At 42.7% G+C, this 12,660-nt stretch overlaps 2 protein-coding genes across 5 annotated transcripts; one reads left to right on the top strand and one right to left on the bottom strand.

Annotated features, from left to right (window-relative positions):
* The first annotated feature begins 649 nt into the window (after window positions 1–649).
* On the top strand, window positions 650–7,043 carry Gsc (goosecoid homeobox). Its single transcript, XM_018503835.1, has 3 exons — window positions 650–1,166; window positions 3,313–3,602; window positions 6,748–7,043. Exons 1-3 carry the CDS (start codon window positions 650–652, stop codon window positions 6,970–6,972), a joined length of 1,032 nt encoding a protein of 343 aa, XP_018359337.1. The 3' UTR covers window positions 6,973–7,043.
* A 1,366-nt stretch (window positions 7,044–8,409) lies between these two features.
* LOC108758934 (uncharacterized) lies at window positions 8,410–12,264 on the bottom strand. Of its 4 annotated transcripts, none has more exons than XM_018504179.1 (4): window positions 11,886–12,264; window positions 11,576–11,792; window positions 10,696–11,183; window positions 8,410–10,175 (listed from the first exon to the last, which is right to left on the bottom strand). In XM_018504179.1, the coding sequence occupies exons 1-4, from the start codon at window positions 12,065–12,067 to the stop codon at window positions 8,462–8,464; spliced, it is 2,601 nt and encodes an 866-aa protein (XP_018359681.1). In that variant the 5' UTR covers window positions 12,068–12,264; the 3' UTR covers window positions 8,410–8,461. The 4 variants fall into 4 exon arrangements, with proteins under 4 accessions (XP_018359681.1, XP_018359682.1, XP_018359683.1 ...); XM_018504180.1 differs by having other exon boundaries at window positions 11,603–11,792; XM_018504181.1 differs by having other exon boundaries at window positions 11,576–11,830; window positions 11,886–11,949.
* Window positions 12,265–12,660: the final 396 nt, after the last annotated feature.

Genomic DNA, 12,660 nt, shown 5'->3' with positions numbered 1-12,660 from the left:
GGCACGGGTAGGGTAGGAAGGTAGCGCGCACCGCGTCCACGCGGCATCGCGGCGGCCACCGTTATGGCTAGTCCACGTATATCCTTTATCGGGGAGATGTCACTCCGTGTCCGCGACGCGCGACGGTAGGCGCCCCTGCCTGCGTCCGAAGTGGATAAAGTGCGGACACCAACGGGCGAGCGGGGGGTAGATCTCGAGCACGGATCTCTCGCCGTGGAGGAGAGATCGGATTCGCGCAAATGCTTTCCCGTCTCGCGACACGACTCGTCTCGTCTCTTCCGTCTCGATGTTGAGCGCCGATGACTCGACGTCGGTGAGCGATCGTCTGCGAGGCGGGAGCCTCCTATCCCTACGGGACAAGATCGCGCGGATTCATCCCATCCGGCTGTAAAGGAAAGAAAGAGAGAGAGAGAAAATTCGCGACAAGTCGGAAATTACGCGATCCACCCCGGATATATCTCCGTCTTATCTTACGATGCGAGCGAGAACGTAACGTCGCCGGAGGACGAGGATAGAACGAGCCCGTCGATCCTTCGTCTTGACATCCTGGGGAGACATCTCCGGAGACTCGCTCGACGCGCATCTCGCTTCCGAGTAACGCCGATATACCATCTGTACATCCGCGGGCTCGTATCCCGCGTTACGTAACATGGTAGAGAGCACTTATGCGAGCGACTCGCCGAGATCACGCTCGCCCATGACGGAGCCGTCGAGTCCGCTGCACTCGGATGGTCCCGGTATATCCGGCTACGGCCACAGCTATCTGTACAGCTACTCGCCGGACGCGCAGAACCACATATCGGTGGTGACGAGACGCAACAATCAGAACGAGACGGGCGCCGATGCCGCGCACGAGCGCACGTTCGCCAGGAGTCCGATCGGCACGGAGGAGACGATGCCGCGGCACCGTCACGTCCCCTCGCGACCCGCGACCGGCACCTCCGCCTCCACCATGTCGTCCCCCACCTCGCTCTTCACCATCGACAGCATCCTGGCGCCGAGGCCGATCGGCAACGTCGTTGCGCCCACCAGTACCACCACCGTCGCCGCATCCGTGATCCAGACGCCGGAGACGATCGAGTCGGTCGCCGGTCGCACCACCGCGACGATGCATCCGTTGCAACAGCAGCTGCATCACTTGGCGTTCACCTCGGCGGATTTTCTCGGTGGGTAACACGCCGCCGCCCTCCTCCGACTCCTCCGAGGATCGGCGTCGCTCCTCTTTTCGGCTGTCGCTGAAAGTCTGTCAAAGGGACCGCGACGCTTAAAAGACGAGCCTAATCCTTTAGACTTTCTCTTTTTTCTCCGGAACGCCTCTTACATTTTCAGACTCTCAGCTCTTGCCATTCGAGTTCTCGTATGCATGAAATTATAATTCACTCTCCATTGAAATATATCTGGAATCCTATAAGCATGTCTTTTACTGTTTATAATCGTAACTTAAATGGAACTCGATTAATATAATCGTCACGTTGTCGAATTAAGTTCGTATTGTTGGATTATATTAAACTTGTAGGTATGACAAGTCGGCGATAAATGGAGTTTCCAAACTGTGTCGAGAAACCGATAGAAATAATAACGCGCTCGGGAAATGAAGCGTTTGAAATCGCTCGTGTTGGACAATTACGCGAGATCGAACGATTAATTTATGCGTACCACTGGAAATGTTAATTGCATTTATTCCGATTATATTACAGTTTTATTAAGCGATATCGAGGCAATATATATCATTCTTTGCGATTTTTTTTGCAATACTGATGAGAATGTCGATAATGTTCAGAATGCCAGCCATCAATTTCGTAGCAATTTTATGAAAAATTGACAATTCGGCAAAAGAGCCCAATCTCCACATTCTTTTGTATTCCGTAAATTGGTAAATTATTTCCCTGATAGCGATATGGAAAATTGAAAAAAATTGTTTATTAACTTTGAAATGAGAGAACAAATTTGACGAGTTGTAAAGTGTTAAAGCGCATATCCGAATGAAATCAGCGATCAGAGATTATTCGACTATTATTTCGTACAAAGCGAACAATTTCATTCGTTTCGTTTTGTCCGATTAATGTTTGTTGACTATGTTTCTTTATTAGCTCATACCATGATATGATATTTTTACGTTAGTATGTGAGATTATCATTTTAAACCTACTTTAAACGTTCAAATCAAGTTTTATTGTCATTAATGGATCCTATACTTGGTGCGATTTTCTGTTTTAAATCAGTATGTCATAATTAATGTCTTTAATTTTGAACTCATTGTTACAATGCGAATAAATAATTACAAATGTTATGGAACTTTAGTCCGTATTCTTTCCATCGACGTTATAATCTCATATTTTCTACGGACTACATTTTTCATTTCACGTAACTCGCTTCTCTCTATACAGTGCAAAGAACCTAATTCGTTTGCATTTCGTCAATTTTCTGTAGATCGGTAAACGTATTTCGTTCAACATAGAGACGTTTAACACTTTACAATACAAAAATGTAAGACCTTGCGGGAAATCCTAAGAGAGCCGGTGCGAAACGCGCCAAAATTTCTTTCATGCCCGCAGGGGGCTTTAGGTATTTTTCCCTCAAGGTAACTTGCGCTCTCTCGCATTGGGGATACGCGAGATGAAATCCGCAATCCGTTTCGATCATGCATGAACGATCTAGCTCCTTCCGCAATCCCGCTAGAAGACGGAGAACGTGAAAAGGAAGCATGCGAACGCGAGAGAATGGGTGTATGAGAGAGAAGCTCACTGTGTGTGGCTGGGTAAAAGCAGAAATTTTTACCGTCCCCGCATTTTCATACGCAACGTCGCGTTTAAGCAGCTTTCTTCGAGATTTTAAAGTAAAACGTCCCCCGGGACGGGGGTGCCGAGCGACCTCTTTATCCCGAGCAGCGTGAATGGGGTCTGCGAATTTGTAGTATCGCGTTTCCGACAACCAACGTTTCTCCGTCGCGTTAATTCTCGATTCGAGAGAACGTTTGAAACTGCCGATATTTGGGATTCGTCGCCGCAAAGGATCATGTAATCCTTTTGTCAATCGCGTCGATTTAGTGCCCGAATTACCGCGATTGTTACAATTATCGCTCGTCGCACAATCGATTTCAGGGCTCCCCTAAATGTTATAATCGCCAACGCGAGAATGGACGCTTGAATCTTTAATGCGCGGCGCAAAGTTCAAATGGCATGGCGGCCGCGCGGATAATCTTTATTGTCATTCCGCGGTAGTGTAGGATCTATCCGAGAACTCGGATAGCGAGTTTCAAAATAAAGTGGCGCAAGTTTTATCATCATATTCTTCCATCATTTCCGGATTTCAGCCGCAGCATATCCGGGACTGTATCCCGGAGGATACGTGGCGGCGATGGCCGCCGCCGGCGTTTCCCTTCACGGACAGCCGGCTTTTTATCACGCCGGTCATCCCTATCAGATAAATCCCAACAATCCGGGAATGGGCCCAATGGCGAAAAGAAAACGTCGCCATCGAACGATCTTCACGGAGGAGCAATTGGAACAATTGGAAGCCACCTTTGACAAGACTCATTATCCTGATGTGCTCCTGCGAGAACAGCTGGCTCTCCAGGTCGACCTCAAGGAAGAAAGGATCGAGGTTAGTCGAATCTTACACTTCTACCATTGGTATCTGGAATTTTCTATCTTAATCTTTAGAGGCGGGAGTCTATTTTTTTAATCCTACAACTTTTCTCCTTGAAAATTTCTTATAATTTCATTTTGTATTGTATTTCTTGCTTCAAATATGAGACTGCTTCAACTATAATAGCTTTCTCGTTCTATAAAAATTAATGATGATTCCTTCGACGAATCTAAAATCGATTACGCGACGTTATAATTAATACTCGCAATCAGTATCCATTGTTATAATCATCTTAACAGTTAAATGTTGATTTCGGAAATTTATACACTAAAATTAAAGCGAGAGTTAGATCTAGTTATAAAAATCGAGGACACTCCCTTTTTTGCATTGATTATGAAATGAAATGAACGGCGAAGCATTTAACGAAATAGTGATGTGATAAAGACGAGAATAGCGTGGAAAAGAGCGTGTGTTGACAATTATAGGCTCTCATTAATCATTTTGGGAAAACGGGGGACTCGCTACCGTTTCTGAGCAACGTCGGTGAAGCTACAGCGGCAGGCATAAAGCCGCTTGCCGATGACAAATTACTTTCTCGAGCCGTGAACGGAATATTGGATTTCGGATCGACAAACATTGACCGTCCGGATGGCCCGGGTCCGGTACGCACAATTTGTAATGTAATGTCGGCAAACTACGCGCTCACGCCGCCGCCGCCGCGGCCGTTCGTTCCTGAGTGGGATGGAACGGTCTGTGTTTGTCGTCCTAATGCATAAAAGCCCATAATATTTTAACGCGGTCATTAAAATTTACCGTGGTGGGTATTTATCGGAGCCTCGGTCGACTTGAGCTAACAAGTTGCATGCTAGATTAAAAGCTTTAGCGATAATGTGTTTACTTCAATTATACATACGCTCGCGCGCTCTCGTTCGCACACGCGTGTATGCGCACGTGTATTGGATAGTGCGTATCGTGCAATTTATAATCTCTAAAGTGGTGTACTCTCTGCAGACAAGAGAGAGAGAAAACGAGAGAGAGAGAGAGAGAGAGAGAGAGAGAGAGAGAGAAAGGAAAAGAGAACGCGCGTTTCCGCGTCACGTTAATTTCGTATAAATTTACTTTTCAACAAGTTCATTGTGTCGCCGATCGAGCGTTATTTTTCCAGTAATTAACGATGTAGCTTCTCAATCTGACGGTAAGCGACATATTGTGATTTCTGTGATTTTTACACAGCGTAGCCCCGTGACTGAAAATAGTATCCTTTTATATACACACCGTTTTGTACATTTCAACACATTCATTTTGTCTGCAATGTTCCGATTTTTTACAAAGAGCCTTTCTTTTAGATTGATGATTCATCAAAATATAATTAACGCATGTTAAAGTACGTTAAGGTCGACTTTCAATACTTCATCGAATTGTGTCTAATTAAAATTGTATAAATTTTTTTTCCTCCCGTATCTAATTGCTCTAAACGGTTAATCTAAATGTAAAGCTACCATCGATTAAAATTTTATTAATTTCAATTGCCGATTGATGTGACTTGAATAGTTTTAAAACACCGGAGCCGCGAGAATGGAATTGTGAACGGGTTGCGTAAAATCGTCCGACGGAATCCGTCGAGCAATCACGGACTCTGAGAATCATTGACACTCGCGGGACCACCCGCGTCGCGTCGGCTTTGCCAAAGAAAAGTCCCCCGAGTCTCGAGAGTTGTTTAAAGACGGGAACAACATATACCTGCGTGTCTGGTACCCGGGGCCGCCTCTTGGAGCGAGAAGTCCATGGTGTTTGCACAGAATTAGTAGAATAGCGACTCTTGGTGCGCCCGATGGAGGGAGCACAGGAGAGGACAAAGAAAGAGCTAGAAACGGGTCGGCCCGGAGGGAGGAGGAGGGGGTGAGAAACTTAAGGTACTGTTTTGTGTGCTTCCAAGATCGCGTCGACTCGACGGATCCGAGGATCGACACGAGAAAAACAACAGCTAGAAAATTATCGGTGCTCCCACACTTTATTCAGGATACATATCGGCACACAACTCTCTGATCGATCGATTTAGCACGCACGACACTGTTGTCATTAAAATTTCCGCTGACAGGACACGAGACACCTTGGCTCACGTGAAACGCAATCAACGTGACAGATTTAAGTTTACATCTCAGGGAGGAGTAAACTGGCATTCATCGTCCTTAACCTGAGAGAACTCTTCAAAGTGAACGAGGGTTAAGCTATTACAATAGCTAATGCAGCAAAACGAACGTGCGAGTAGGGGTTGAATATTGATTGTCGGTTTTCATTCGGATTGATTCAGACAGGCGTGAGGGATGCATGTCCCGCGAGTGCGACGGGAATCGTTTGATGTCTCTCACGCGTCTTTTCTTACTTCGTTAAGTAATATCTCGTAGCACGTTGATGTATTTTGTAATTACGATTTAAAAAACGTTATATTTTTCAAATATCGTTCAACTGGCTCCGGCAAATGTTCGCTTTAATTTATTTAATTGCATATAACTAAAAATCGGTAGCATCATACCTTCACCTTTAGAAAAGCTGTCATTATATTATTTTACTTTATTTATAGACATACTCTTAAGTATTTTTTATTTGTTCTATAACTACAAAAATAAACTTTACTCATTATTGTCACTTGTTAAAGATCCATTATTAGATTGATGTAAAAAACTTGTCCCGTATCTGTCAAATAAAGTTGAAAATAAATTTCCAGCAAAATCGAAGCAAAACCACCACGGACTTTAGTACGTACTCTTTTTTTAAAGAAGTTTTTAACTTTTTCGCAAGGCTCTTGATGAAAAAGGGCAAACCTTTTACACCAATCTAACGCTTTTATTCGCGGGCAAAATAAATCCTATTTAATCCTTCATTTGATAATGTTGCTTTAAGCAATTTGATCTTATTCACTTCCTAAAATGCTCTTGTTATTATGATTGAAACTAAACAATATAAAAACAAGCTTCTCTCAATATTCAATTTATATTGTAATTTAAAGATATAGTCTATAAATGTTATCTATGCCTATAAAATCTGTAATGCATTATAATCGTCTGAGAAAGAATCGCTCGATTTTAGTTCTGTCGAATGAACGATTGATTTACACGAGTCCTTTTGAACGTTATGTTGAATTTAAAAAAATTCATTTCAGGTATGGTTTAAGAATCGTCGCGCCAAGTGGCGGAAGCAGAAGCGGGAGGAGCAGGACCGCATCCGGAAGCTGCAGCTGGAGCAGCGTCAGCGTACCGATGACGGCGGTACCGCGGCGACGGTGATGGTGGGTGATCGTCTGGGTCTGAGTAGACAGCAGCAGCAGCAGCAGCATCAGCAGAAGCTCGAGCAGGACACGGACAGCTCTGACCTCGAGGTAGCGTAGTGCGGCCATGGTGACGACGAGACACGACGAGTCTCGCCCATCGGTAAATCGAGGAGATCGAGGACGACGGAAGACGGCCCGGTGCTTTCACGCTCTTATCGACAATGTGTATGGGCATGTACATACGTGACTATGTTGTAAATACCATTGTAAATATGACTAACGATGAATGTGTACAATACCGAAATAAATTATTGCATCGAAGCACAAAGTGCGGTGTGTCTGTCGTCTGATCCCCTCTTAAGTCTGTTCTACAATAAGGTCGCAAGACGTAAGCTGTAAGAAATTAACCAATCGTATAAGTTGATTATTTTTGTCACATTCAACTGTGATTGGCCAATTTCTTACGACTTACGACTTGCGATTCTATTGTAGAACAGGCGTTTCGACGCATTCGCGAAAGAATCTTCTTCTTATAGTACATTGAAGAAATACGAATTTTATCGCGTATAACTTTATGATGATATTTATATATACAAGATGCATATATAGTGTTGCATGTTATACACTGTCTAAAACTTTTAGAGTGAATCTCATTCTAAAAAATGAAATGTCACCCTCAAAAATAAAAATTGAGCCACTCTTTTTCCGGATTGGAAAGACTCAATTTTCACTCTCTAGAGTGAAATTCCATTCCAAAGAATTTAGAGAGTATATAAAAATATTCGTAGATTGCCATATTAACCAAGTCGTCATCAAATCTCTTTTTACTTCAACTTTGATTATCTCAATGACGTTAAGAGTAAAATTAATTACATAAAATTAATTTCGTCCGCGCTTCTCTCCATCCCACGCAGTTAGTTTGTTGTTACTGCGATTTAAAATATACGTTTATTTCTTGATTCAATATATAATTATAGATCAAATTAAATCAATTTGAATTTATTTTATTTTATCTCGAATTTTTCGTGGTTGATTTTCATTGACCTTCAATCTAATCCGAAGAGAGTAATATCAATTTGCCTCGATGTGATATCTTTATCGAGGATTCTCTCATTTACATACAAGTGTGCAGCGAGGTGTCCATTTAGATCGCGAGAACTTTAAATCTCCCGATACTCTTTCTCTACTATCGCTTATTGTTATTGCTGGAGCGCAACGGTTTTACAACAATATTTTCTTATTGAAATCGCTTCGCTGTTGTGGAAAATACATTCCCGTTTATATAAACGTTTACACGAAGCTTCGATATTCCACCACGCATAAATATTAAAGCCCGTCGATCGTTTAGAAATTTTGAAACGCGTTTGGAACTTTTTGCTCAGCGGTTTTCCGGATATAGGATAGGAGAGCTTATGGGCGAATCAATTCAATCAATTGTATCAGAATAATTGCACCGATATGAATTAAATTTAATTACAAATTTTATTTAAACTAATAAAAAATCTGTTTTTAATTTTTTATTTTATACACTTAGTTTTTTTTTTTAATCGAGTCCTCAATTATATATCTTCGATTGTTACATGCGGTTACATCACGTTCGGATTTACTACTTATTCATTCTTTTTTTCTTTTGCCCATCGAACGCAAATCTCGACAACTTTCCCGTTATTTTCCCACCAAATCTTCTGAAACGGCACTTTTTTTTGTCACGTGGTTTTCTACGAGATTCGAGTGCGGTGTCTACTTCGACAATCCTAAGAATTTCGATGGGATTCAGGCTGAATCGGCTGCGTCCGGGGGAGCCGATAATCAACACGAGTATCGTCACAAATTTGCGGAAGGATGTGGCTCTCAACAGATACGCGGCGCCGTGGCCGTACCGGAAGAACGGCGGGCCGAACGAATTCACATCGCACACGTAGTAAGCTCCGCAGAACTTGAAGAGGCCAAGGCAGGCGTTTTCACATGTCAGTACGGCAAAGTGATAGCTCGAGAATACTCGCTCCAGTGTCTTCCACAGACACTCGTCCGATTCAGCGTACAATCTGCCGCAAACGGCCGGCAGCATCCGAACCTCGAACACGATCTCGCCGATATCGAAACAATTAGAGAGATACTTAAATGAGTGATTAGCATCTTTGTCGCTGGCAGACTTGAGCTCGACCTCATGCTTGCTGTGCGTGTAATAACGATCCCCGCACACGACGATCGCGTCGAGAGTCTTCGGGCTCCAATATTCCGGCGCCATAATCCTAGTCATGCCAGCACACACTACGTAACAAGCGTACGTTTGCATACCGCGGTTCGCCTCGTCGAACATATCGTCAGTTATGTGTATCTCGCCCCATAGGGAGAACAGCCTGTTGGGTTCTTCCACGTAGTATTGATGCCATCTCGCTTTACCGGCGGTGGTGACCTCAGTCGAGCCTGGTCTTTTCCGGTTCGCGGACGCGCATTTTCCCCAGGTCGTCGGCCGATAACGCTTCAGCCATGTAGCTCTCTCCCTTGGTTCCCTCGGATCGCCCTCCTCATCCTCCTCTCGATCGGTCTCGTCCTCTTGGTCCTCGATCTCAAGCGTATCCGACGGACATTCGTCGGCGCGTCGCGGCTGCTTGGACATTCCACGTTGCAGTAACTTTAGATTGTCCAGCTGACAGCAGCGGAAAGACACGTGGAAGAGCTGAACATCGATGTAAACGTTCCCCTCATCTTTATAGTTGGATCGATCATTGAATCGCGATATTTCCTTCTCGAAGGCGTGAGCTCTCAACATAAGGATCATTAGGTGTCTCCGTAACGAGTCCTTGGAACAGAACTTCACGATGCAGGCGAAGCCATCCTTTTCTTCCCAGAAGCCATACTCATTGCACCGGTAGGGATTGTACAGGTACCAAAACAGACCATCCTGCCAGAAGGCCAATGAGAATCTGGCTGTGCGCAATATATAGTCACGATATCCCGTGATCATTTGGTCGAGCCACTGCTCGAGCTCTTTCGGCGCTTCGTCCTCGTGCACGGGCACGTAATCTGAATCGGTCACCTTCTCACAGCCGAGTTCCACCCCGACTTGCAGGGGATCCTTCCTACTTAACGTAATCTCCGATCTCACACCATACTCTTTATAGGAAATGGTAACCAACCGTGCCACAACATCTTTCATTTCCTCGATTAATTCTACTTCGACGCTGTATTTGTAATTGTACACAACGACGTCGTCTAAACGCTGCTTTGCCTTCACGTTGATCGAGCCGATGTGGGTGAAGAGCATCCAGGCATGGTCGTAGATGTAATCGATATTAGCGCTCCGCGCGTATTTGTATCTTCCATGCAAAGATATATATAAATAATGTCGTTTTTAAAAGAGATGATAGCTTTGAATGGATTCTAAACTCTCGTAAAAGTACAGTACAGTTAAATTCTCACTCTTCCAATGCGAGATGTTAAAATTACGTCACGCAGCTTGACTCAAATTCCACCCACGTATCCTTTTACTTTGACGAGAGTTTTCTTTCCAAATAAAGTTTGAATAGAAGAAGCAAATCTTGAATTGATCGGACAGAGAATCGAAATAATTTAATTTGCTTTTAAATAAATTAATTAAGTAGACTGTAAAAAAAAGTGCCTTTTTGAGTGTAAAGTCTTTTCGTTTATTGTAAGAATAATCAAAACGCATCAAAATATATTCAAATATTCCACATGTTTCGATTGAAACATATGGAACATTTCCAGCAAACAAGCTGACGTAATTTTTCGTAATTTTGATATTTAAAGTGACGATAAATATCGTCAGGTTGTTTGCTAAGATTATTGTTTCGATTATCCTGATTGACATATTAATACCTGAGCTGAGTTTTCGCTAACAATGCCACGATCGCTTGATAGAAGCAGAACTTCCAAGTGTTCCTGCGCTCTCGCAGCGAGCTAATTTCCAGTAAATGCATACCCTTCAGTCCACGAAGAACCACGTAGGCATAAACACGCTCGGACGGCAACTTCACAGTCATGTAATCACCGTCTACCAAACCAGGACGTTGGTCGCCAACTGCGCAATCCACCGATAATTTCAACCTTGATTCTAAATACGACACCGGCACACGTACGTGGCCTAGTTCCTTGCGATTAGCAAAGTCGCTCCTCTGCTGATTTTGAAGAAATTTGTCCTTGTCATCGTCCGTTAAGTCATAGAGGAATATGTCCCTTTGCTTCCTTCGTCTTTCCTTTTCCCATTCTGTCTCCAGTCCGATAACTGTATCTCGTGCAAAGAGCGGCGGTACACTCGGCCATAATCTTCCGCTTCCATTCCTCGACATCCTTCGATGTATCGTGGTCTGTAGGAAATATCGCAAATTTGTAAAGAACTTTGTATATGTGTCCGCAATGTAAAGAATAATAAGTTAATGAAGGAGTAAATAAAATAAAGTATGATCTTTGCAATAGTTATACATATACAATCTTAATAAAACTTCGCTGAGAGAAATATTTTGCATGATATGTAATTTACAAAAACTTGTTTACTTTTTAATTAAAAAATTTTATTGTTTTAACCAGAATTTAATTAAAATAATCAAAATTTTGATTAGAACAACAAAATTTTTTAATTAAAAAGTAAGAAAATTTTTCTAAGTCACATATACAAAGCATTTCTCTCAGTGTTCAATTCCGCAGAGATGTGACAAAAGAAACATGAAAAATATGTAAATTAAATAAAATCAAGAATAATTTGAGCTGGCATCGTTCCGTTTCTAACCGGTTGCCTCGCCCTCATGCTTCTCCAGATTCTCGTCGTCCCGCATCGACCTAATCCAACAGTCGTCCTAGCCCGATGCTCGTGCTGGAAGTCGCTGAGCGGAAAGCACTTGATAGTTTCCGTATCAGATAGTCTCGTGATGTCGGACATTGTCTTCCGTTTGTTTTTTTCCTCCGGATTCGACTCTGATCTACATGATGCTTTGTGCAAATTCATCAGTCTATCTATCTAAATGAGAGATAACGTTTGCAATTGAGGAAAAGGAGCCTCACGCGTGCCTTACGATTTCATCCCGCTAGCAGACCGCTTGTCCATCCGAAGTCTCTTCTTCTTAGTGTCTTCATTCGTTTCATCATCAGTACTCTTATAAGCTATTTGATCATCGCTCGTCACACCTTCTGTACCAGACTCCAAAAAGTCGCTGCTAACCGTCTCATCTTCGGTTTGACTTTCCGGTTCCGTCATGTTTTAGCGAAATTGGAGTAAACCGATTTTACAACATAATTTTTCAATCATAATATTACGCAATTATAAAAGTTTAGTTATGGGATTGCAATTAGGATTCATATCTGTGTGTGTCGACGTATTTGGCTAATTTAATATATTAGACTTTTGAGACTTAAAATGTGCCGATGCAACGGGAATGTTAATGTCGATGTGAAATATCATGCATTGCAATTTTGACATTAAACATAACCGCCGCGCGAGACAGCAGAGACAGCTTCACACAATACGGACATTTGACTCATATAAAAAGATGTTTGACTTTAGATAGTTTTTTAACAACCTTGCTTTAAGAGGCCTTAAGTCATAAGTCGAAAGAGATTAAGTGACAATAGTTTCTATTTTTAAACTGTTTTTACTTTAAACTTTAACTGTTAGACTTAAGCAAATTGCGCAAAATCCAATTCTTGCGGCCTAAAATAAGTTCTAAGGCCGATATATCGTCCCTTTCAACTTACAGCTTACAGCCTCTTAAAGCAAGGTTGTGGACTTAGCCTCATGCCGATTGTTTAGATCCACTTGACATTTTTTAAAAAGAGAAGAAACGTATGCAT

Source organism: Trachymyrmex cornetzi, unplaced genomic scaffold (assembly GCF_001594075.2).
Source record: "Trachymyrmex cornetzi isolate Tcor2-1 unplaced genomic scaffold, Tcor1.1 scaffold16, whole genome shotgun sequence".
Classification (NCBI taxonomy): Eukaryota; Metazoa; Arthropoda; class Insecta; order Hymenoptera; family Formicidae; genus Trachymyrmex; species Trachymyrmex cornetzi.
The sequence above is the reverse complement of the archived record's forward strand: the minus strand, read 5'-3'. Positions and strand labels throughout refer to the sequence as shown.

Coding starts and splice junctions, on each gene's coding strand:
- Gsc (XM_018503835.1), top strand. CDS start 650: ATGGTAGAGAGCACTTATGCGAGCGACTCGCCGAGATCACGCTCGCCC. Junction 1,167..3,312: donor CACCTCGGCGGATTTTCTCG/GTGGGTAACACG, acceptor TCCGGATTTCAG/CCGCAGCATATCCGGGACTG. Junction 3,603..6,747: donor TCAAGGAAGAAAGGATCGAG/GTTAGTCGAATC, acceptor AATTCATTTCAG/GTATGGTTTAAGAATCGTCG.
- LOC108758934 (XM_018504179.1), bottom strand. CDS start 12,067: ATGACGGAACCGGAAAGTCAAACCGAAGATGAGACGGTTAGCAGCGAC. Junction 11,793..11,885: donor TCTGCTAGCGGGATGAAATC/GTAAGGCACGCG, acceptor AGCATCATGTAG/ATCAGAGTCGAATCCGGAGG. Junction 11,184..11,575: donor ACGGAACGATGCCAGCTCAA/ATTATTCTTGAT, acceptor TATTTCCTACAG/ACCACGATACATCGAAGGAT.